At 56.6% G+C, this 24,606-nt stretch overlaps 8 protein-coding genes across 8 annotated transcripts; 5 read left to right on the forward strand and 3 right to left on the reverse strand.

Annotated features, from left to right (window-relative positions):
• Window positions 1–830: 830 nt before the first annotated feature.
• IUM83_04622 (Amino Acid-Polyamine-Organocation (APC) Family) lies at window positions 831–2,606 on the forward strand (the record flags this gene model as incomplete). The annotated part of the gene is made up of 4 exons (XM_067928713.1): window positions 831–1,647; window positions 1,712–1,822; window positions 1,905–2,235; window positions 2,312–2,606. The coding sequence occupies 4 exons, from the start codon at window positions 831–833 to the stop codon at window positions 2,604–2,606; spliced, it is 1,554 nt and encodes a 517-aa protein (XP_067796225.1).
• Window positions 2,607–3,210: 604 nt separating this feature from the next.
• IUM83_04623 (putative endo-1,3(4)-beta-glucanase) lies at window positions 3,211–5,878 on the forward strand (the record flags this gene model as incomplete). The annotated part of the gene is made up of 3 exons (XM_067928714.1): window positions 3,211–4,959; window positions 5,053–5,180; window positions 5,266–5,878. 3 exons carry the CDS (start codon window positions 3,211–3,213, stop codon window positions 5,876–5,878), a joined length of 2,490 nt encoding a protein of 829 aa, XP_067796226.1.
• A 359-nt stretch (window positions 5,879–6,237) lies between these two features.
• Window positions 6,238–6,828, forward strand: IUM83_04624 (uncharacterized protein; the record flags this gene model as incomplete). Its single annotated transcript, XM_067928715.1, has 1 exon — window positions 6,238–6,828. The coding sequence occupies one exon, from the start codon at window positions 6,238–6,240 to the stop codon at window positions 6,826–6,828; it is 591 nt and encodes a 196-aa protein (XP_067796229.1).
• Window positions 6,829–7,023: 195 nt separating this feature from the next.
• On the reverse strand, window positions 7,024–8,097 carry IUM83_04625 (Glutamine synthetase; the record flags this gene model as incomplete). Its single annotated transcript, XM_067928716.1, has 1 exon — window positions 7,024–8,097. The coding sequence occupies one exon, from the start codon at window positions 8,095–8,097 to the stop codon at window positions 7,024–7,026; it is 1,074 nt and encodes a 357-aa protein (XP_067796230.1).
• A 2,065-nt stretch (window positions 8,098–10,162) lies between these two features.
• On the forward strand, window positions 10,163–11,236 carry IUM83_04626 (Glutamine synthetase; the record flags this gene model as incomplete). Its single annotated transcript, XM_067928717.1, has 1 exon — window positions 10,163–11,236. The coding sequence occupies one exon, from the start codon at window positions 10,163–10,165 to the stop codon at window positions 11,234–11,236; it is 1,074 nt and encodes a 357-aa protein (XP_067796158.1).
• Window positions 11,237–11,749: 513 nt separating this feature from the next.
• Window positions 11,750–13,102, reverse strand: IUM83_04627 (dihydropteroate synthase; the record flags this gene model as incomplete). The annotated part of the gene is made up of 1 exon (XM_067928718.1): window positions 11,750–13,102. The coding sequence occupies one exon, from the start codon at window positions 13,100–13,102 to the stop codon at window positions 11,750–11,752; it is 1,353 nt and encodes a 450-aa protein (XP_067796228.1).
• Window positions 13,103–14,209: 1,107 nt separating this feature from the next.
• On the forward strand, window positions 14,210–16,275 carry IUM83_04628 (Long-chain fatty acid transporter; the record flags this gene model as incomplete). Its single annotated transcript, XM_067928719.1, has 2 exons — window positions 14,210–14,813; window positions 14,921–16,275. 2 exons carry the CDS (start codon window positions 14,210–14,212, stop codon window positions 16,273–16,275), a joined length of 1,959 nt encoding a protein of 652 aa, XP_067796231.1.
• A 277-nt stretch (window positions 16,276–16,552) lies between these two features.
• Window positions 16,553–18,191, reverse strand: IUM83_04629 (Pleckstrin homology-like domain; the record flags this gene model as incomplete). Its single annotated transcript, XM_067928720.1, has 4 exons — window positions 16,553–16,618; window positions 16,675–17,811; window positions 17,888–17,951; window positions 18,025–18,191. 4 exons carry the CDS (start codon window positions 18,189–18,191, stop codon window positions 16,553–16,555), a joined length of 1,434 nt encoding a protein of 477 aa, XP_067796232.1.
• Between the last annotated feature and the right edge of the window lie 6,415 nt (window positions 18,192–24,606).

Raw genomic sequence — 24,606 nt, forward strand, 5'->3', positions numbered from 1 at the left:
ATATCTCCACAAAGTTGTTTTTCCTCACTTCGATCTTCGTTGCAGAAGACCATGGCTACTGCAGTAAATAATGCACCACAAGTATTTTGTGTTTTGGACAGGTATGTCACCACCCTTAAGACCATTGCGCCCACTGACTCCTTGGAAGAGATGAGCGCGGCGGTGAGTTGAGGATGGTTTCGCTCTCGCAAGTGAAAAAAATTGGACTTTTCTACTGGCGAAGAAAAGAACAGAGTGTATCTTGCAACGGAATGGGACAGACACCAACACAGAGACTAAAAGCTACTTGGTTCGGACATGTACGACCGCCGCATCGGACTTGACCGGACGGCGCCAGAGCAAGCAACGCAGCAGTGCATGCGGCTTCCAACGCGGGAGATGCACTCCCCCGCGCCTTCGCACCGCACCGCTCGCTTTCGGCTACATACTATACCCACTCGCACACGTGGAAGGGTGCAAGCGGGCTGTTGGATGAGCACGGCACACGCACACAACGTCGTCTGTAAAAGTGGGCGCACTCGGGCCCCAGCGTCGAATTGGCAACTGAACTATCTGAAGGCGTGTCAGCAAGTCGCGGCGAAATGACTGGCGTAGGCTCGACGGAATGGGAATGTCGCTCGTGGCGTGGTACACACCACGTGCGACCTGCGCGCAACCTGGATACTGGTGTGGCGTACACAAAGTGAGCTTTTTCGGAACCAGAGAGGTGGGACCAGTCAGCCACCCGATGAGACGGAGGCGAAACGGAGCAGCCTGAAGCTGGTCGAGACTCAAGTCCCCGCCGCGCATTGGCCAAGACGTGAGACCGAGGTAAAGAGAGTCAGGCGAGCATGACCACCACCAGCAGCAGCGCGGGCCGCCCCGCCGTCCGCACGCGCTTCGACTCGCGCGACGAGAGCCACGCGCTGCACCTGGTGCCGCCGTCGTCGGCCGACCGCTCGCCGCTCAAGTCGTGGCGCAACATCCCGAGCCCGCTGGGCGAGCACCACCTGCTGGAGAGCCAACTCGAGTACGCGGAGATCGAGGAGCGCGCGCGCAAGCAGGGCCGCGCCAAGGCGCGCACCATCAACCACGTCACGCTCGGCTTCATCGCGTACTTCGCCGTGGCCGCCGGGCCGTTCGGCGTCGAGGACGCCGTGAGGGCCGCGGGAGCCTACCCAGTGCTACTGGCGGTCGTGCTGCTGCCGTTCACGTGGGGGCTCCCCCAGGCGCTGATGACGGCGGAGCTCAGCTCGATGATCGACGAGAACGGTGGCTACATCCTGTGGGTGCGGCGCGGACTGGGCCAGTACGCGGGCTGGGTCAATGCCTTCAACAGCATCGCCAGCAACGTCTGCGACCTGCCCACGTACCCGGTGCTCTTCTGCAGCTATGTGGAGGCCTTCCTGGCCTCGGGGTACGGCTACACGCTGTCGGGCACGGAGCAGTGGCTGGTCAAGTGTTCGGCCCTGCTGCTGGTGTTCACGTCGAACGCGGTGGGCATGCGCGCGGTGGCGATGGCCTCCGTACTCATGTCGCTGTTCGTGCTGGCGCCGTTCGTGTTGGAGCCGCTGTCGATCGAGACCTTCAACCTCGCAACGTGGGGCAGCGTGGCGCCGCAAATCGACTGGTCGGTGTTTCTGTCGACGATTCTGTGGAACTACCAAGGTGGGCAGTGCAGCGGGCAAATATGGTGATGTGGTGCTTGTGACTGACACGCTAAACGGTGTAGGTTGGGACTCACTCGGCTGCGTTGCTGGAGAAGTCAAGGATGGTGGCAGAACCTACCCGATTGCAATTTTGATCGCGATGGTTCTGATCACCATTAACTACGCCTTCCCAGGTATGGTGCAAGTATGCAGTGTTCGACTCGTACCACGCCTTCATAAACTCACGTCTCTTAACTCATTTTTATTCGTCTACAGTGGGTGCCGGCATCATGGTGCAGTCGGACTTCTCGCAGTGGCACGAAGGCTCTTTAGAGACCATAGCCATGACCGTCGCGCCGTGGCTTGGGGTGTGGGTCGGTATGGCTGCTGTCGTTGCGACACTCGGCGAATTCAACGTCGTGATGGCGTGCAGCTCGCGCGCGCTGTGGGCGACGGCGGATTACAAGATGCTCCCATCCTGCCTCTCCATCGAGTGGAAGCGCTTTGGAACGCCCATTGCAGCGGTGATCTTCCAAACCGTGACCACGGGGGTGCTCATGAATTTCTCATTCGAGTTTCTGGTGGTGCTCGACACCTTCTTTAACAAGTACGTGGTCGTTAGTCTATTGCACTTTCATTGCTGTGAGAAGTAGTTTGTCTAACTGATTGAATGGCGGGTGTAGTCTCACGCTGCTGCTCGAGTTCTTCGCGTTCCTGCGCCTCAAGTACATTGAGAAAGACACTGACCGCCCATTTGTGGTGCCGTTCGGCAACACTGGTGCGTGGGCAATCACGCTACCCAAGATCGTGGTGCTCTCGGGTGTGCTGCTCGCGCAGAAGCGTCACGTATGGGTGACGTGCGGTCTGTTTAACCTCGCCGTGTCCAGCGCGTATTTGGTGTGGCGCCGCTTCCAACCTGTCCCCCTGGTGACGTACGAGTCCTCCACGACGTCCTACGGAACCAGTGAATTGTCTTAGTGCGTGAAGGACCTCATTGCATTCAGCACTATGTATTCCCTGCTAAAATAACATGCTTACGACTGCATTCGTTTATCGTGGTGTGTGTTGTCTCTACAATGCCATAGCGATCATAGAAAACAACGTAAATGACTACGTGGAGTTGCCTCTCGTAACCCAACTAAGGAATAGTTAACTGCAACTACGCGCTGGACCGTAGAACTCGTTTACTGGTCGCGTCGTCGACTTCACTGTAAAATTGCTTCACGAATCCTAGCACCGGACGTTTCGTTTGAGCATGTACATACATGTGCAGCCACGCTTCACCCTCTTCCTCCTTCTCCAGTTTCAGTTCGTTGCGACCGCGAGTCGTACAGATGTCAGTCCTCGCCAATGTGAAAATGGGTCGTCGTGATGGTCACTCAAGCCCTGCATCGTGCACAGCATTCGAACGCATTGCGATTTCCTCGCCATCCATGGATCAACCATCTGACGTCAGTCCGATCCCGTTCCGAGTCCCGCGTCGCAGCAGACATGTTGCTTTCAGTATGGGGCGGCCCCGAATCAGGCTGGATACGCTCGCAAGGGATCGGCTCATTCTTTATTCTGCCAGGTCTCCGTCGCCATGGCCGCAGTGAACGAGAGCTCGCCGCTGCTGCAGGGCCGCTCGGTCCAAGACGCGGCCCAGACGCGCGCGCGGCCCCCGCTGCGCCGCGCGTTGTTCGTGATCGTGCCGCTGGCGCTCGTGGCCGTCGTGACCATCGCCGTGCTCGTGGCCAGCGACGGCTCGCGCAAGGCCGCGGCCTCTGCCTCCTCGCCCGAGCCCACGCCGGCCCCGCCCGCGCACGTGGAGCTCACGGACGCCGAGCTGCTGACCATGCGCCCGCCCTTCGAGGAGAAGCTGCACCCGATCCCGCCCAAGCTCGTGCGCCGCAGCGGCTTCGGCCGCGCGCTGCCCACGAACGAGTTCTGGTCCAACCTGATGGTGGCCGACGGCCACGGGCTCAACGCCGGCGGCGGCGAGGTCACGCTCAGCCCCTACACGGTGCGCAGCCTGCCCAAGCGGCTCGACGTCTCGTACGGCGACTCGCGCCGCGTGGCCACGCGCGACGCCGTCACCGAGTACTTCAACGTGGACGCCAGCTTCACGGCCTACAGCCGCAAGGCGCTGCCGGCCGCGGGCAACGCCACGCCCAGCGCGCTGCTGGGCGACGGCAACAGCACGTCCAGGAACGTGGCCGGCTTCGACGCGCTGTCCGCGCTGCTGCAGTACCACTTCGAGCAGGACGGGAAGTGGATGAAGGCGCTGCTGGTGCGCGGCTCGCCCTACGTCACGGTGGAGTACCAGAACGTGCTGCCCGTGCTCGAATTCAACGCCTCGGTGCTGGCCGTCAACGGCGAGCAGGTGCAGCAGAAGGACCCACTGGCCCCGTGGAACGAGCTGCAGACGTGGACGAGCAACCGCTTCGAGCTGCAGACGGAGGTGTACGGCGCCGGGGAGAGCGCGCAGGGCACGGGCAAGGCCCAGCAGACGTGGATCCTGTACTTCGACAAGGTGCGCACACTGCAGCTGCAGTTCGCCAACGAGAAAGACTACCGCCCGTACAACTGGCGCGGCGAGCTCACCACCCCCACCAACATCCGCCTCGTGGACACGGACTTTTACTCCGGAGCTGCGCGCCTGGCGATTGTCCCGCAGGGGGCGCCACAGGCGGCGGTGGATGCTCTCGACAAGGCAGCGGCCATTTACCCTGTTGGCTCCTCCATCACGACGGACGTGGGCAGTGTCAACGCCTCGTACTCGTTCTGCTGGAAGACTAAGCGCTTCCCTGACCTCGGTGAGCCGAACCTGAAGTCGACCTCGACCGCTGAGCTGCTGATGCTGGCGAACCCTCACCACGCGGCGACGCTGAAGCCGGACAGCGATGTTTTCCAGGTGCTCGGGCAGTTTGGACACCGCACTCTCAAGTCGAACATGACGGCGGTTCTCGGAAGCTGCTGGGAGATGCAGGAAACACTGCCGACGGCCTCGTTCCAGGAAGAAAACGTGCAGATTCAGCCACAGTACCTGGAGGCGATCAAGGTGGCTCTTGCTAACGACTCCAACTACACCCCCGAGGCCGAAGACCCCTACTATTTTGGCAAGGAAATTGGACGTCAAGCACGTTTGGTTCTGATTGCTGACAAGCTCGATGAGAAGGAAATCCGTGACGAGATCCTTGACAAGCTTGAAGAGTGGCTGACCCCATGGATGCTTGGCCAAAACGGCGACCACTTCGTGTACGACCGCAGTTGGGGTGGCCTGTGCTCGCTCAACGGACTGAAGGGCGTGTTTTGGATGACGGATTTTGGAAACGGATGGTACAACGACCACGTAAGTGTGACATCAAGCAAACCAGACACAGGTTGTGTTGTGTTGGATCTGATGAACTAACGATGATGCTGTGAATGTTTGTATGTGTTGCAGCACTTCCACTACGGCTACTTCCTATACGCTGTCGCTGTGGTGGGCAAATTCCGTCCGGACTTTGTCAAGACGCACAGGACAGCCGTGATGTCCATTGTTCGTGATATTGCGAGCCCTGACCAGAGCGAGTAAGTTGCTATACTCGCCATTCCGAATGCGTTCACCTAGCAGCGTTTCAGGAACTGACGTGGTATTGTGTTCCTTGTATTGCAGCACCTACTTCCCGTTCACGCGCCACTTCTCTTGGTTCGACAGTCACTCGTTTGCCAGTGGCGTCTACACTCTTGACGGCGGCAAGTCCCAGGAGAGCGTGAGTGAAGCCATCAACGCCTACTATGGCGTCTACCTCGTGGGCAAGTCCTTCAAGGTGCCGGAGGTGGAGCGCATGGGACACCTTCTGCTCGCTATGGAGATCCGCGGCGCGCTGACGTACTGGCAGATGCCGTCCAGCTCGGGCATTTATGAGCCGATCTACGCGGCCAACAAGATGACGGGCCAGGTGGCGGCGACGAAGGTGTCGTACACAACATGGTTCGGGCCGCAGGTGGAGCACATTCACCTGATCAACATGATCCCGTTCACGCCGATCACAGACGCGTTTTTGAAGCCTGCGTACGTCCAGGAGGAGTACCCGATTTTGCAGCAGCAGGCGTTCGACCGTGCGGAAAACCCGATCGATGACCGCTGGAAGGGCTACGCGTACCTGGACCTGGCCATCATCGACCCCACCACCGCGTGGACCAAGGTCCAGAACATGAGCTTCTTCGACGACGGCAGCTCGCGGGCGAACTCGCTGTACTGGATCGCGACGCGCCTGACGAACTAATGAGGCGGCCAAGACAGGTACTAACGAAATTGCGATGAGTTTTGGCAATCCCCTGTCGTCATTAGATAACTTGAGGGCGATAATGGGAACGCGGTTCATCGTCAGCAACGCTTGTTCTGTCCAGGAGGACACTCGCTAATTTTGTCAGTAATTTAGGATTTAGACGCGTCCTAGACACTCAATTAGCAACATGGACCCATTTTTAGTATATGGGTAAATGACCCTTATAATATGATGCTCATATTATGAGCAACATAAACGATAATTTTGGATTGTTTCAGACAGAAATTGTACAAAAGGAGGTTACGCGAGGGTTACTTTGCGAGTTACTGGTCTCCATTATTTGCGTCGCGGCCGCCATGTCGACGTGCCCGCAGTGCTACACGGGCACGTGCAAGCGCCACCGGGGCCAGGACCACGGGCGCTCGATGGTGAAGATCAAGGGCGCGGCGGCCGAGTCCACGCTGCAGAAGATGTACGACCAGCTCGTGGGCTCCAAGCTGCAGAAGCTGCAGGCCGAGGCCGAGCGCGACCCGTCCAGGCAGCACACCGAGGACTTCCGCAGGCAGCTGGACGCGTCGCGCGACAAGTCGCTGCGCAAGTCGCACAAGTCACGCTCCAAGCTGGCCAAGGCGGACGTGACGGGCAGCGGCCTGAACCCGCAGGCGCTGGCCGCCATCTACGGCGCCGACTCGGACGAGGAGGGCGACGGGCGCCGCAAACGGAGGAAGAGGGACAAGAAGCACAAGCACAAACACTCGTCCTCCTCCAGCAGGAAGAGGAAGCACAGGTCCAGGAGCGACAGTGACAGCGCCAGCGACTCCGACTCCGACTCGAGCGACTACAGCAGCGACGACTCGCACCGCCGACACAAGCGGTCCAGGAAGCACAGCCACCACAAGAAGAGCCACAAGAAGAAGCACAAGCGCAGCAGAACCGACAGCGAGTAGAGGCATCAACCAACACCCACGCGCCCAGCAGCCAGACCATAAAGTAGAGCAATGCAGTTTTGTTGGATTAGAATGGAATTAGGGAGTACTTTTGAGACTGCTGGAGCTCCGAGAGCTCATTAATGCAGTCGCAGGTGTCGACCGTGCACCTTGCTCCACTACAAATAAAGAGAAGCTTGCGCCATTGGCGACCACTTAGGCCTCGTTGAGGATGGTGGTCTTGACGATGCGGGACGTGACCACGTACGGGTCCATGTTGGACGCCGGGCGACGGTCCTCGAAGTAGCCCTTGCCCTCGGCCTCCGCCACGCGCGGGATGCGGATGGACGCGCCGCGGTTGGCCACGCCGTACGAGAACGTGTCCATGCTGGCCGTCTCGTGGCGGCCCGTGAGGCGGCGCTCGTTGCCCGTGCCGTACGCGGCGATGTGCTCCTTGTGCTTGAGCTTCATCTTCTCGATGGCCTCGATGATCTTGGCCATGCCGCCCTCCTCACGCATGGCCTTGGTCGAGTAGTTGGTGTGGCAGCCGGCGCCGTTCCAGTCGCCCGGGATCGGCTTGGGGTCCCACGACACGTTCACGCCGAAGTCCTCGCACACGCGCAGCAGGATGTAGCGCGACATCCACAGGTGGTCGCCCGACTCGATGCCCGTGCACGGGCCCACCTGGTACTCCCACTGGCCGGGCATCACCTCGGCGTTGATGCCGGAGACGTTGATGCCCGCGTACAGCGACGCGCGGTAGTGCGCGTCCACGATGAGGCGGCCGAACACCGAGTGCGCGCCGGCGCCGCAGTAGTACGGGCCCTGCGGGCCGGGGAAGCCGCCCTTGGGCCAGCCGTACGGCGTCACGCCGTCCTTCTCGAACAGCGTGTACTCCTGCTCGATGCCGAACCACGGCTCCTCGCCCTCGGCCGCCTTCATCACGCGGGCCGCGTCGGCGCGCGTGTTGTTGGCGATGGGCGTCAGGTCCGGCTTCAGGCAGTCGCACAGCACCAGGATGTGCTGGCCGCGGCGGAACGGGTCCTTGAAGATGGCCACGGGGCGCAGCAGCACCTCCGAGTCCTCGCCGGGCGCCTGGCCCGTGCTCGAGCCGTCGAAGTTCCACACCGGCAGGTCGGCCAGCGACTTCACGGGCTTGGTCAGCGTCTTGGTCTTGCAGCGCAGGTCCTGGCCCGAGCCGCCGATCCACACGTACTCGGCGAGCGTCACGCTCTCGGACACCTCAAGGGCCATGTACTGGTCGTAGACGGCGCGGTCGAGCTTGCTCATGGCGGGGGGGAGGAGGGGAGGAGGCTTGGAGCTTGGGCGGCTGGTCGGCAAATTGCACAATGAGCTCAGGATGCCGCCGCCGCACCGGCACAAGCTCGGACCCTTTAGGCCCAGAAAGGGCGCGTGCTTGGATTTCGGAGGTGCTGATTGGACGAATCTGGGGAGGATGCCACTTCAACTTGCGCGCGCCAATCATTGCGCGGCGCATACGTGGCGAGGTCTCTGCGCGGGCTTTGACTTTGCTTGGCTCGCGGCAAGTCTGCTCATTGCCGCTCATTGCGCACTCGTGCCGTCAACAACACGGGTGAAGAGGTTCGGCGCGCTTGATATTGCCGAAGCCACTTGGTGCCGGCTGAAGATGGTGATACAAAGCGCGCGCGCTCTTCCGGATCGTCCCAAGCCAGATTACGATAGATTGCAGGGATCATCACATGAAGAGAAGTTGCTGCTGCTGCCGACGACGACCGATCACGCCGAGCGCTTCTCGCAGACACGTCACGGATGCATCTGAGCCGTGTCCAGCGTCCAGAGGATTCGGTAATGTCGCGACCGCGGCAGATGGTGGCGGAGTGCCTTCGTTTGTGCAAACCGCAGTGTGAGGCAGCAACGCAAGACACAAGCAGCTCACGGTGCAGCTCGTGGTGGGTGTACTTGCTTGCTCCCTTAGGCCCATCTTCCACGGTGGAGAGCGCCATGAAGCCTGATCGTTCCCGCGGGGCAGCGCATCCAACGGCGGTCTCCGCCCAGGGAATCGAACGACGCCCAAAGTCTCCGCTGCTGTTGCGCAGTGCCGTAGCGCTCGAGCTTCCGCCGTCATCCAGGATGATCCAGCTCGCCGTGGAGGCAGCACCGGACCCAACGTGTTTTCCAGCGCTGCAGGTCTTGCATAAGACGGGCGCACGCAAACTTCAGCTTTCGCGCCGAGTCGCGCGTTGTCTCAAAAAGGACCGGCGCACGCGCACCGGAACGCGCCGACCAGCTGCGCGACTGCGCCACCACCAAGCAGCGCCGCAATTCCTCGCGGCCGGTGACCTGGAGCGAGCTGTGGCAACGTCGGCATCCAATCGGCCTCCACCCAGCAAGCACATCTAAACAGCAAGCCGGTGCTCGGCAAACTGCACCGCAACAAAAGCCACGTCGTTTTGGGCGCACAGCCGGGGCGTGTCTTTTTATTGGCGTGACGCTCAGCGCGTCGGCAGTGACATAGAAAGCGCCGATAGGATATAGGATATCGCCGGAAGTTGAAGCTGCGCTCCCATTCTGATTCTGCAACGCCATGCATACTGGGGCCAAGTCAAAAGGGTAGCCATTGGCGGAGCGCATTGTTGCTCCAAAGACTTTCGTTTTGACGCAGAGCTCTAGCGACCTTGCTGTGCTGCCACAAGGGGCTGACCTGGGAGTGCGAGGTTGCCCAGCGCCGAGTCTGACGCTGCAACACTACCAAGATGGAAGGCTCCGCTGTGGTGATCGTCGCCAGCGCTGCCCGTTGTTTTCGCATTCCTACCCGAATGCGAAAACAACACAAAGGACCAAATGCACAAACAGCACTTCGACGCCGGCCAGTCAGCCGTCGTGGTCGTAGCAGTGCACTGTAGCAGCAAAACTTGGGCAGACACAACACCATCGTCGCCTCAAAATCGCCTGCCGCGCTGCAGATCACCGCGGCATACGCGTGCGGGAGATTATGCCGAGCTGTCAGGCCATCGACGTAGCGCTTGGAGTAGTCGCGGGCTCGAGACGGCTCAATTGCAGCGTCGAGACCGCTACGACTTTGGTAGCTTTTTGTAGGTTTAAACTGCGCCACACACTAATTCGTATCAATTCTCAGAGTGCTCACTGCCGTTTCTTTCCGACCGTAAAACGGAGGGAAGACTTCCTCAACGATTTGGTACCTGTCTCCAGGATACACAAGCTTTCAGTATACATTCCCCCCACGTCGCCCCGCCTGCTGATGCTGGTCAGTCCCGTGAGCTCCGATCTTTCGTTTCCGCCGACACCAGCCCTCGTCATTGCCCGATTTGCCTTCGACAAGCAAGTTCCAAGCCTCCTCCTCCTCCCCTCCGCCATGAGCAAGCTCGACCGCGCCGTCTACGACCAGTACATGGCCCTTGAGGTGTCCGAGAGCGTGACGCTCGCCGAGTACGTGTGGATCGGCGGCTCGGGCCAGGACCTGCGCTGCAAGACCAAGACGCTGACCAAGCCCGTGAAGTCGCTGGCCGACCTGCCGGTGTGGAACTTCGACGGCTCGAGCACGGGCCAGGCGCCCGGCGAGGACTCGGAGGTGCTGCTGCGCCCCGTGGCCATCTTCAAGGACCCGTTCCGCCGCGGCCAGCACATCCTGGTGCTGTGCGACTGCCTGAAGCCGGACCTGACGCCCATCGCCAACAACACGCGCGCCGACGCGGCCCGCGTGATGAAGGCGGCCGAGGGCGAGGAGCCGTGGTTCGGCATCGAGCAGGAGTACACGCTGTTCGAGAAGGACGGCGTGACGCCGTACGGCTGGCCCAAGGGCGGCTTCCCCGGCCCGCAGGGCCCGTACTACTGCGGCGCCGGCGCGCACTCGGTGTTCGGCCGCCTCATCGTGGACGCGCACTACCGCGCGTCGCTGTACGCGGGCATCAACGTCTCCGGCATCAACGCCGAGGTGATGCCCGGCCAGTGGGAGTACCAGGTGGGCCCGTGCACGGGCATCGAGTCGGGCGACCACCTGTGGATGTCGCGCTACATCCTGCTGCGCGTGTGCGAGGACTTCGGCGTGAACGTGTCGTGGGACCCCAAGCCGATCCCGGGCGACTGGAACGGCGCCGGCTGCCACACCAACTACTCGACCAAGGCCATGCGTGAGGAGGGCGGCATGGCCAAGATCATCGAGGCCATCGAGAAGATGAAGCTCAAGCACAAGGAGCACATCGCCGCGTACGGCACGGGCAACGAGCGCCGCCTCACGGGCCGCCACGAGACGGCCAGCATGGACACGTTCTCGTACGGCGTGGCCAACCGCGGCGCGTCCATCCGCATCCCGCGCGTGGCGGAGGCCGAGGGCAAGGGCTACTTCGAGGACCGTCGCCCGGCGTCCAACATGGACCCGTACGTGGTCACGTCCCGCATCATCAAGACCACCGTCCTCAACGAGGCCTAAGTGGTCGCCAATGGCGCGGGCTTCTCTTTATTTGTAGTGGAGTAGAGCTGCAGCTCGTGGTGCCTCCTATATATGCTTAGTAAGAGGAGAATACAGCACTTCTTTTGAAAGCTTCTGACTGTGGTTGCCGTAGTACGCGTAGTGGTTGGAAAATAGTCCGCGGTGGTAATTGTGACTCGTGACTTATGAGTCATGAGTGACGAGCTAGAGTGCAATAAAATAGGTGTCGTTGCGCCAATGTTTGCTACAAGGTGCCGACGAAGAGCTCAGGCCTGGGAGGTGTTTCTCCATTTTCGAGCACTTCTGGACCAGAGTCTGGTGTCCATCGGTTAAACCAATTCGGAGAGCAACGAGAGCTCATCCACGGCTGTGATGGGATGAGATGCTGCACGACTAGCACACGAACCGAGTTGAAGCTAACATCGTTTTTGCACGAGTCATGAGGACACGTTATGTATTCGCTGTCAGTGTAGACGCTGCGCCAGTTCATCTCTAAAGGCGGTGCAACTACTTCTACTGCTCGCGCCAAATGGCGTCCGACATCTTGGCGACGTCAACCATCTCGGCTGCGTCGTGGACGCGCAGAATGTCAGCTCCTTGCTCGATAGCAGCGCAGCACGTGGCGGCGGTGCCCCAGGCACGGTCCTTCGGGTCTGGACGTCCACAGATCTCGCCGATGAAGCCCTTGCGGGAGGACCCCACTAGCAGTGGCAGGCCATGACACTCCTGCTTCACTGTCGAAAGCTTCCGCAACAACTTCAGGTTCAGGACACGCGCTTTGGCGAAGCCAATGCCCGGGTCCACGATGATGTTCCAGCGGAAGATCCCCGCGGCCTCCGCGGCCGCCACGCGCTCCTTCAGCACTTCTGCCACTTCAGCGACCACATCGTCGTACTCCTTCAGCCCGGTCATAGTCTTCGGCGTGCCGCGCATGTGCATCAGCACGATCGGCACCCGCAGCTTGGCCACCGTAGCGAGCATGTCCGGGTCATTCAACCCGGCCGAGATGTCGTTGACGATGGTCGCTCCCGCTTCAACGGCTTGCCGGGCCACTTCGGCCTTAGTCGTGTCAATGGAGATAGCTACCTCGCTGTGCTCGCGGATGCCCCGGATCACCGGCAGCACGCGTCGCAGCTCCTCCTCCTGCGTCACGGGCTCGGCCCCGGGGCGACTGGACTCCCCGCCGACGTCGATGATGTCCACTCCCGCGCGCTCCATCTCCAGAGCTTTTTGCACCGCGGCCGCGGCCGTGTCCAGCTCGGCGCCGTCGCTGAAGCTGTTGGGCGTGACGTTGACGATGCCCATGACGAAGGTCTTGCTGCCCACGGCCCAGGGCGCGGCCTTGAGCGCCGGCAGCATGGCCACCGGGGCCACGTAGCGCTGCTCGCCGGCCCGCAGCCGGTCGTACAGCGCGCGCATGGACTGGCCCAGGGCCGGGTGCAGCAGCTCCGGGGCCAGGTCGCACAGCGGCGCCAGCACGAAATCGCGCTCGGCGATGCGCTCGTGCGGCACGACGAGCGGGCCGTCGGCCGTCTCGGCCGTGATCTGCTGGTCGTCGTACAGCAGGATGTCCACGTCGATGAGGCGCGGGCCCCAGCGCAGCGACGGCGTGCGGCCGATGTCGCGCTCGATGGCCTTGAAGGCGCCCAGCAGCTCGGCCGGCGCCAGCGTCGTGCGCAGCCGCGCCACGAGGTTCAGGAAGGCCGGCTGGTCCTCCACGTACTGCGGCGCCGTGGCGTACAGGCGCGACGTGGCCTCCACGGTCCCCACGGTGGCCCGCAGCATGGCCAGCGCCTGCTCCAGGTTGGCCACCTTGTCCCCGAGGTTCGTGCCCAGCGCGGCGTACACCCGCGCCGACGCAGCCATCGCAGTCGGAGTGCTGCCTGCTAAATTGCTGATCACACGTAACACTGGTGCTGTTGAAGGCGTTCTCACGAATAAGGGCATTTTTGTCTTCAACCTGAGCATCGAGTTAAGCGAAGCTACAGGTTTTCACGTGGCTCGCGAAGACGCCCCCGAAGATGCCCATCCGGTGGCAATCCTCAACGGAGGTCAGGCGCCGGAACGCCAACCGTCATTGACCGCAATGTCCCAATGATCTTGGAACTCCCGGCACACAAGTAACTTAGCCGCTGTGCGCCATGCACAGCATTAGCATGGCCCGAAAAAGCGTGTTGAGCACAGGGTTTACCCCCATCCAGAGCTGTTTGAGTTCATGTGCGGTAAGGCACGGTTATCTCTGTGTTTCAGGTCTTGCAATTCTTTTGGCAGCTCGTCATTGCAGGCCTGTAAAGTATTGCAAGATTCAAAACTCCTCCGGAGGGCGTTGCAGTAAGTATTTTTCCTGGCACTTGAATATTCGAGCACGCCTCTTGCACTTCAACTCGGCGCACTTCCGACTCCTGTCGATCTCTTCTGAGGGATGCGGATTGGCAGGCATGAAGGAGTCAGGCGTAGCACAAATGCAGCTACAAACGGTGGGAGTATCGTTGTTTTTGCTGGGGCTGATGGAGGTGATTATAGTACATGTCGTTGCGGCTTTATACATGTTGGGACTTCAGACGCAAAAGCAAAACAAGCCTTCTCGTTAAGAACTTGATCAAGATCGTCATCATATATAAAGTAACGTAGCAACGGTAGCAGCTTCCGCGGGCAAGCTGCGGGAAATGTTGCTTGCCTGGGCAACAACTCTGCGAGAGCACTTTTGCTGAAATGTGCGCTTGGCCTTGGTGACAGTTGACGTTGAAGTCTTGAGCCGCTGGGCGTGGGTGGCACCGCAGAAACTGGTCCGACGGACTAAGCAGCAGCAGACCAGCACCCTGCATCGGCTGCAAGTACATGCACATGCACAACGTACAATGTTCTTCGCCCCCGCTTCGATTGCGACATGGTCTGCCTGCCGTCATGTGGTGCAATCATACCACTACATAGCCATCTCCCCACGGCTCGTGGGCCAGTCTTGAATCTGCGGTCATGACGGACCTGCTGCCGGCAGTGGCCGACGCGTGGGCCAGCGTGTCCGAGGCGCTGGCCGCGCTGCCGGAGCTGCCCACCAAGTTCCTGGCCGTGGCCGGCGCCGCGGCGCTGGGCTACTACGTGGACCAGAAGCTGCTCATCTCGTCGGACCTGTACCACTCGGGCATGCAGGCCGTGGCGCTGCTCCAGGCCAAGCGCTACGCGCGCAGCGGCGCGCTGGTGCCCGACCTGTTCGAGCAGAGCGTGGCCCAGTGGCCGCACAAGCCCTGCATGCAGTTCGGCCGGCGCGTGCTGAGCTTCCGCGAGGCGGACGACGCGGCCAACCGCGTGGCCCGCTGGGGCCTGCGGCAGGGCCTGCAGGCCGGCCAGACCGTGGGGCTGCTCATGGAGAACCGGCCCGAGTTCGTGGTCGTGTGGCTCGGGCTGGCCAAGATCGGCGTCGTCACGGCCCTGCTCAACACGCACCTGCAGCCGGACGGCCTGGTGCACTGCGCCAAGATCGCGCACACCGAGTGGATGATCGTGGGCCACGAGCTGGCCGACAAGCTCCAGCAAGTGGCCGGCCAGCTGCCGGACATCGCCTTCCACATCTACGGAGACGGTAGGGAGAGCCATGGCCTTGTTGCTGCCGGGCCATTGCGGCCATGGCCTTTATGTTAGTTGGCCAGGCGGGCTAATGCCGTGGCCGTCATCGTGTGCATTCTGTAGGCGAGCTGACTGCGCAGGCCGCGGCCGAGTTCCTGCCGAGAGCCTTCTCGCTGGACGAGGAGCTCAAGAAGATGACCACGGAGCGGCCGCCCGAGTCCATTCGCAGGGACGCCAACATCTCGACGTCCGACATGGCGCTGCTCATCTACACGAGCGGCACGACGGGGCTGCCCAAGGCCGCGCGGGTCAACCACTTCAGTATCATTCTGCGCTCGCTGGCCTTCAAGTACTCGATGCACTTGTCCAAGTACGACCGACTGTACTGCGCTCTGCCGCTCTACCACACGTCGGGCGGCAACCTGGCGGTTGGGATGATGATCTTCTCCGGTGCAACGCTCTGTATTTCGCGTCGGTTCTCGACGACCAAGTTCTGGGACGAGGTGCGTGCGTACGACTGCACTGTGATCCAGTATATCGGCGAAATGTGCCGATACCTGCTTAATGCGCCCGCAAAGGCGAACGATAAGGAGAACCACGTCCGCGCAGCTTTCGGAAATGGCTTGCGGCCTGATGTGTGGGCCCCCTTCCAGGAACGCTTCGGCATTCCGTCCGTGTATGAATTCTACGGGTCCACGGAGGGACCCATGGGCATGCTAAACGCGTGCACGACCAAGGCGGACCAGGGGCATCTCGGTCGCCGCGGATTTATTAACAATGTGGTCACTGGTGTGGCGATCGTCCGATATGACGTCGAGAAGGACGACTACATTCGTACGAAGAAGGGATTCCTTCAGTGCTGCGCGATTAACGAACCTGGCGAGCTTATCGTGAAAGTGAACCGGAAAGACCCAGCGCGAGGTTTCCAGGGCTACTACAAGAACACGAAGGAGTCCAGCAAAAAGGTGCTGACCGATGTGTTCAAGAAGGGCGACATGTACTTCCGCACTGGCGACTTGTTTAAGGAAGATGAGAGGCACTGCTGGCACTTCGTTGACCGAGTGGGCGATACCTTCCGCTGGAAGGGAGAAAACGTGGCCACCAATGAAGTTGCCGAGGCAATCTCCAAGTTTCCCGGGCTCAGTGAAATCTGCATATATGGTGTTGAGGTGCCAGGCAGCGAGGGTCGTGCCTGCATGGCGGCTATGGTGTTTGAGGAGAAGTCGTTTGACTTAACTGAGTTTGCACAGTTCGTCAAGCAGCGACTGCCATCTTACGCGATCCCACTGTTTATCCGGAAGCTGGAATCGATGTCCGTCACTGGCACGATGAAACATGAGAAGGCTAAGCTTCGCAAGGAGGGCATGGATCCGTCGAAAGTAGAAGATCACCTTTGGGTCTTCAGTCGAGCCAAGGACAAATATGAGCAGCTTACCAGCGAGAATTACCACCAAGTGATCACAAACTCTCGTCTCTAGAGGACGCGACCCCAGTCGCAAAGCTTCAGCTGGCGACCAAGACCTATTATTTCAGCGGCATCAAGGTGCCCACCAATTCAGAGATTAGCATATGCCTCCTCCGTGCTACTAGTAACTATCTCAATAGCGATTTGCTTTTTCTGAAGCAAAGGCTCGGCCATGAACGTCTTTTTCAGGTATTAGCGACAGGACTAACCCGTTGCATTTGTGCGTTGATGTCGTACCAGGTCTAGTGAAGCTAGAAGTGGGCGATACATGCATGCAACTATCAAGTCGATCAATCGTCCCAGTCCTCGTGCGCGAAATTGGCGTCTGCTGTAACACCTCCACTGCCGACAGCAGTCTACAAAAGGCAATGTTAGAATGGTTCAGAACCAGCGAGTGGGACTGGATTCGTACCGGGTATGAAGACTTGGACGTCGGTGCAGACGACGAAGGCTCCTCTTCTTCGGCGTCCCAGTCGTCGTGTACGAAGTTGTTGTCAGCTGTGACGCTTGAGACCGGAGCTTTGGGGTCATTACGGCCGAGCGTGCTCTTCGTTGCTGGCGGTTCGTTGTCCTCCTCGTCCGAGTCAAAGGAATTGGAGGTCACGCGCTTACTAGAAGGTTGGGCCGCTGGGATTCGTTCGGGGTTCATTTGCTCATGTTCGTCACGAGAAGTATCTTCTTCATCAAGCGCATTGGTCGAGGTCGTAACTGGCTCACGAGGACTCTCCCCTTCCGGATCTTCGTCCTTCTTCTCATAGCGGTAGTCGTCATCGTCCTCCTCCTCGCTGTCCGAGATGACGTTCTTGCACTGGGCGATATCCCCTTCGAAGGAAGATCCAGACTTGATTTGAGCTACGAGCAAGCTGCGAGTGCTGCTGTTGGTCGAGGGACGAGGACTGTCGGCTCGATCGTCTTCACTGCTGTCGTCATCGCTGTGCTCGTACTCGCTAGGACGACTGCTGGATACAGGTTGTCGAGCTTTGCTGCTAGCAGCTTCCTCCTCTCGCTCTCTGGGTGAGCGACGGGAAGACTCGCGTTCGTCGCGTCTTGACTCGCGCTGCTTTGGCGACGGAGAACGCCGCTTTCGTGCATCGCGATCGTCGTAGTCGTCTCTCGGACTTCGGCCACGGCTACGATCTCGGTCATGGGAGCGTTCGCGGTCTCGACGGCGATTATCCCTGCCGCTGTCTTCACGCTCGCTGCTCTCTCGTTGTCGATTCGATCGCGTCGATCGGCTGCTTTGCTCCCGGTCTTCATCTCCCACAGGGCGACGATCTCGGTCACGCTCATCGCGATCCGATCGGTGCTTACGCTGAGCTCGATCGTCATCCCCCCTTTCGTCTGCTTGCTTGGTCTCTCGCTGAGATCGACGCGGAGTTCGTTCTTTCCTCGGTTCTGCTGCTGCGGGCGTGGTTTGGACGACGGCAGTCGCAGACTTGGGCGGCGGATTACAGATCTTGTAGAGACTGTCCGACCACAAGCGGTGCTCAACAGCGGTCTCTCCTTTCAGCCGAAGCGTGCGCGACGGGGACACGATTTCAATCATCTCCTGCAATGTACCAGAGAATTGTGAGCTCCTTGGTTCCTGGAATTTCAAGCGAACACGTGATGTTACCCCGACTCACCCGACGACAGTAGATGCCGCTCACATCTTCAACGTAGAGCCAACCTCGAGGGTCCTTAGCCGTTCTACGCATATCAAGACGAGGTGGGTGGTTCATATGGGCAAGCGAACACTGGCGCAAATTGGTCGAGGACGCACTTGCTGGTGGAGTAGGAGATGACGAGCTTCTTCTCGGAGCCTGGGCCCGGTACGAAGCCCACTTTGAACCATCGGCGGTTCATGTTCTTGCCGAAGAAGCTGGGGTTGCTGTTGATCTTGATCATCCATCCCTCCAGCATGGAGATATCCACGCCGTTCACCAGCATGTTGAAGCTTCCGTTCGAGCAGATTATCTCCTGAATTCGAGTGCTTGCGGCGGGATGCAAAGTTGAGTTTGTAACGACCGAGCACTGAGGAGACGAAAATTTCTGTTTATTTTTGCCTCGAAACGGACGAGTTCATCGGTTTGGACTCCAAACTGCTGGATGGCTGGGTCTTCCGCTGATACCTTGCTATTGACGTTTTAATTAGAAAAAGTTGCCAATGTACGCATTATTTTCATGTTGTCCTTACCAGCGCGCGCTTGTCTTCGAGATATGAGTTGTTAACCACAGTGAACAAAAGCTTGGGAAAAGGAAGTGGTTATTACTGGGATTCTGTCTGGGTGGTGGGAGGACTCCATCACGGAACTAGGTAAAATGTACTTCAGTAACTGACATCTCACACGTTTGCTACTACAGAGCTAAGACAATAAATTCAGACCGCTCGTGGACCTTCGTGAGGCGTGTAAATGTCCATCGATTGTACAGTACGGTTGTACATATCTGGCCGCCTACTCGAGGAGACTACCATGTAGATGCATTAGCAAAACTAACGAACAAGGGTAAAAACTAACGAGTCAAATTCTTTCTTTGTCTCGCGAATAAAAAGCCCCGAATGAGCAAATGTCTTTGACAGCATGGCCGATGCCCGATACCTTACGTAACATGGGACCTCATCGAGTTACTGTAACTCGGTACTTTTACCCTGCGCATGTACTGTACTAGTATCCAGCTACAGAAAGTTACTGTCTACGGCTAACTTGAGGATGTCCCACGAGCGCGAGTTGCTCTTTCGAAATGATAAGTAGCAAGATCTCCACGTCACGTTCCTCTAAAAGCACGTCATGCGGAGTCATGCCCACCTCCCCATTCGCAAAAAGCCTTGTCCGGGCTATTTTCGGTTTTGATCGAGCTAAGAGCTACTAGAGAGGTGTGCAATCTAGCGATGGTGTCTGCGTTACGAAGGAATGAACTTACGTCGGCTGCTTTAGCAATGCGGTGCGTAGCAATAGCACCAAAATAAGCCTCTTCGTCTTCAACAAGTTGGTAGCCCATGCCTCCACCGCCATTTACGTGCTCGCGTGCGGGTGAGTTGGACATTACAAACACCACACAAGACAACAAGACGTAGGTCAACGGCGTATGCACGTCTAACTATAAGACGAAGTTGTAGTTGACATGACTGCGTCAGCCGGGAATTAAATAGATGCAGCAGTGATTTTTTGGCGTTAGTCAAAGAAGTTAGTGACAACAATACTCCTCAATTCGAAACGAAACGAAAACGAATTTGCTGCGAATTGACGCTGAAAATAGTGAAATTCGAGTATCGTGGAAGTGCATTAAGGATTATTGCAGTCTCGGTCGATACATGGAGCTCATAGTGATGATCTTATACTTCGCGCAAACATTAACCGTATAGCAAACGCTAGCGTGTGCAAACTGTTTATTACTGTATAGCAGAAAAACATTTTGGTGGAGTTAGATGGATTTACCGTGAAGCTATTTCGAGGTTAGGAGAACTGGTTTGGTGGATATTGTTTATACTTACCAATTTCGCTATACGAATACTATCCTAACCAAAGAAGTTAATTAAGTAACACTAATGCATCTCAATGCGGAAGGAACGATACGGATACCGCCGATGACTGCGTGCAGCGTCCTCCATGAGTTTATTTTTTCTATTGACAAAGTAGTGGTATCGAGCAACGAATTTGCAACTATTTTGGAGGCTATGACAAGGCGCAAACAGACGCAAGCTGCACTTACAGTTTTTTATTCGTGTACGGTGATTTTCTTTGCGGAGTACACTATGTAGATGATCTGAAGTGTCTAAACTATAACTAAAGTATCTTCTTACAACAACAAAAAACGTCATATAGTGTTATCACTACAGGAGATTCTGGTTGGCAGCGAAAATGTTTGTACTATGATAACTGGATGCATACACAGGTAAAGGTACTGTGTTACGTAACTCGGTATCGGGCATCGGTCATTGCGCGTCGGCTATCAAAGACATTTGCTGTTCGGGACCTTTTCTTCGCGAGCCAAAACCAAGAATTTGGTTCGCTAGTTTTTTCCCTGGTAAAGTCCGTGTTGTCACCTCCAGCCAGAAATATTTGCCTGGATACAATAGAACACTTTCCATGTTCGGCATTTTCTGGTCAAAGACTGGGTCTTTTACTGGGACCGGGTATAAACCCACCGGGATACCCGGTAGATGGTGAAATATCCCTAACTGCGGGAATAAGTGTTGGTTCTCTGAGGAGGCACATCTTTCTCGAGACAGCAAGCATATCGTGATTAAATCGATCCCCCAGCAAATAACGGTTTTTTCAGCGTGTAGCTGTGTGTTATGCCGATTTACGTAGACTTTTCCATGCCCACATACAAGACAAAGTCAAATTACCAGTGTAAGTTTATCCAGGGCTGTCTGCAGCCTGACGAACCACAGTTAATGATCTCGACCGGTACGCTGATGACTGGACAGATGCCGAGACGTGTTCTTGCATGCTAGCAGTTCATATTTGCATGCTTCGAACCACTCAATACCGTGTCTGTGCATTACCACACCGAGCATAGCAGTAGCCCCCCTCACACGTAGCTCAGAACCCGCGCCTCTACGTGTTGATCTCACTCCCGATCGAACAAGTGCATGCTCGAGTCGATGTACTTGGATAAGATCGAAGGGTAGCGAGCGTAAGCGCGTCATAGTTGTCGTGGGAGCGCACAAATGCAGGAATTCGTGAAAAGCTTGATTTCAAATAATTGCATTGCCTCGCTTGAGCGAGTGATTTGCACACGAAAAACCATAGGTTATCCCGAATTACCTAGTCTTTTGCAGGTTTATAGATACCCCATGCAATTTGGCATGGTCTCGGGAGGATCTATACTTTATCACCAAAGATGCGATATGTGCCGAGGTGCCGACCAACTCCCTAGATGACCTAATTTTTTCGCTTAGACGTGATCATGCACGATAGATTTGCAACCTTTATTTTCCCGCATACCGGTACAGCACAGAAAGATCTGTACGGTACCGCAAACACGCACCAGACGGGGTTTTAACCCAAGCTACCGGAGGTGCTATTCACTTTCAGTTTTATCTCAAATTCCAGCGGGGAAAATGCGAAACAAAAAAGATGTCTGGAGTAGACTGCTTGCTGAATAGGACAGAGTGTTGTAGCACTGTACATGTATTCTCTGTACTAAGTTTTTGTGGGTCGTCCCAAAACGATCGCATTCGCGAGCCTGTTCTCTAATACTTCGAAGTACCGTACATGTAACTGTACGTGCAGCTGTCCGGTGAACATGATTAGTACAATGAACGTACGGTAATATTCGTCCAGCAGCTCAGGCCAAGGACACTTGCCATCAGCGAAGTTCACTGCGAACCGTATGCATGGATATGTACCCGTATTGTACTCCACGTGAATGTAAGTTTCATTTACGTTAGCACGAACACGTTTGTCGCCCAGTTTATTATGTAAGTAACCCGCATAATATGCGAGTTGAACTGTAGATTCGTAGCAGTTCGACGAGCACTTCGAAGTGCGGCACGAAGGAGGGATGATACAGATCGAGTGCGCCACGCACTGCGTCCGCGCGCCAGTCGCTCATTGTCCAATTCGACCAGCATCCAACAAAAGCCACGTTCGAATCGCCATGAAGCTCTTCCACGCCCTGCTCGTCGCTGCCATTTTGTGCATGACGCAAGTCCTCGTCAGAGCAGAAAAAAACGTTGTCGAGACTGGCCCCGGTATTCTTCCGGCCCCGCGCAAGGACTGGGATTCACACCCCGATTGCAGGGGCGGCAAGTACAATCGTGATTGCCATCACTTGAGACAATGAGCTGCGTCTAAGAGTACGCGACGGCAGCACATATTCTTTTTGAAAATAAGTACATGCGCCTCGTCTGATTTTTTTCCACCTGTGCCAACAGCCACAGATTCATGCGAGACGAGCGCTTCCTTTCCGTTTTGCGAGCGAGGACTTGGTAATTTCAGAGATTGCCGACCGCAGGCGATATGTTCGCAAGTCCCTGGGCTGTTCACACTGAGAATGCAACGTCCTAAAATTGGCCTACTTCGTGTGGACTAGGTCACAAAAAGCTCGTCACTATCGATTCATACACGCGAAAGCAGGCCCCTGCAAATACGGATCTGACTCACGGCAGTTATTCTAGGCTTACCTCGACAAGTTGCGGTCATTAAGTCAGAAAACCATGACGTTAATAACACTGCTGCATCATTCACAAGCGTTTGACCTGAGCTATGGGTGTACCCAACGCGCAAAGGACAGCTTTTACTTCCCGCGCAAGTTGAGAAGTTGCCACTGTGCACGTGAAATACTCAGTTAACTTTCAAGAATTGCGATAGCGTAGTAAGATGCCTTTACTCCCCTGCATTAGAAGATACTCCCCTGCACTAGAAGATTGCCTAACGCTTGGTTATACTGAATCTATTAACTACATTGCAATAATACGTTTATGCTATGCATATAGATAGGGCTGTTCGGTGGCAGCCTTCAACATGGCTAAAACAGTAGCTAGGGGTGATCGACAGTGGAGTTTACTTGGTAAATGGGCTTAAAGTGTCATGCTTTCGTGAAATTATGGAAGTCGCTCCAGGTGGAGCTGCATGGTCGATACTCTGGTGAACGCGTGCTCGCTCTGGAGCGATACATACGAGAGAGGAATTTGTTTCGTGTGGTCATTGTGCTGCTAGCTACTCCAGTTCCCTGCTTGATAGTGACATTGTTATTTGATCTCCTGCCTCTATCAAACCCGTCGATGGGCATCAAGGAGAATAAATCGTTCATTTTACGAGAGTACTACGCCTACCTGGTTATAACGTTCCTCGCATTAAGCCAGTTCCGAGCAGGGGTTCGTGTCCTCCCGTACCCCATGACGCTCGTTTTCCGGGATACGATCTTGATTTCTGCCTTAGCTATTGGAATTTTCTATGGTCTTGTTCTTCTCATCGGCTTCCCACTGCCATTCACGACGTTGACAATCGTGCCGTCCTGGGCAGCGTTGACTGTTCTCTTTATGGTTTATCAGTGGGCGCGAAAAGCACGAGAGACACCCGGAGCTGGCAGAATGCTGTTTAGCATGTTCAGACTGTGGCTGTGCGATTTCTCTTTGGTCTTCATCTACCCGCCATACTTCCACGTTCCACGACGTTAGCGAGCAAGGAGCAAATGTTGTTCACTGCGCTCCTACCAGTTATCAAGTTGCTGATGCGGAATCTCTTTTCGCGCGCGGTAAATCATCTCGGCGACGAAATTCCCGAGCTAGTCGTGTTCAACGCCGATGTCTTCGGCTCGTTATTCGTATCCTATTGCATGTAAAGTGCACCCTCGTTCTGGACGACACTGGAGGTGATGGCTGCCGATGTCGTGATGATGGGGCTAGCGCTCCGTGATATTGAAAAAACACGCGTAGGTTTAGGAGACCTGGAAAGTCACGTTAACGAGGAAGGTCCGAAGTCCAACTACCACCGATCCATAAATTTAATTGAGGCGTACTATCGGCGGCTTACCACCATCCAGCGTGCAAGCACTTTAATTCGGCAGAATCTTATGACTGCAGTCACACATATATCTCCGTTTCTTGAACTCAAACCCCTACCATCGAACCAACGTCAAGCCCGAGAAGGACCGAAGACGGCGCAAATTGATTATAACAAAACGCAGCAAATTGCGGTTTCAACTACGAAGACCACTTCGGACGTGCGTATCGTATCATTACGAGTGGCAAAAAATCTACCCGATCGAAATCGCGTTTAACCTATCGTTAATATTCGCGAACCAACACGTGAGCTGAGAAACGAGGCTAATGAACAGGGCATCTCAAAGAAAACTCGGTACCTTCGGAAGGTACGACGGATACTCTACATGGCAGAGTTCCTACTTCTTATTAATTACGTCGAAGTAATTATCCCACTCGACTTCTGTAAGTGTTTGCTTCGAATTTACTGTGTTTGCCATGGTCAAACTAACGTGAAATGCAAATTGGACAGCAATATACTTGATCGCCACGTTTTATCTACCGAATCGAGAATATTACGCTGTTTATAACGGCATGGACCAAAACCAACTCATTCATACACTGAACAACGTGTTGATCTACTTTTTTCTACAACTGCTATCACTGCTGCTGCTGGTTTTCACGCTGAAACACATGATGGGTCTTTCCCCCATCCAACAGATCGCATTTGTACTGGAAAGGCAAGTGGCATGGGTGCAGATGAGTTTGATATTCTGGCTTTTCTACGATGTACAAGGCTCGCTACAGCATCTCGGTCAGTAACGTTAGCGTTGTGGCTGTGCAGCAAGAGTTGATCTAATCGGTCGACCGAACAGAACACGATTTGGCCGAAAATCGTAAACCGGCAGAAAAGATGTGATACCGAATGCACCC

Source organism: Phytophthora cinnamomi (assembly GCF_018691715.1).
Source record: "Phytophthora cinnamomi strain GKB4 chromosome Unknown Contig17, whole genome shotgun sequence".
In the NCBI taxonomy this organism is placed as follows: domain Eukaryota; phylum Oomycota; class Peronosporomycetes; order Peronosporales; family Peronosporaceae; genus Phytophthora; species Phytophthora cinnamomi.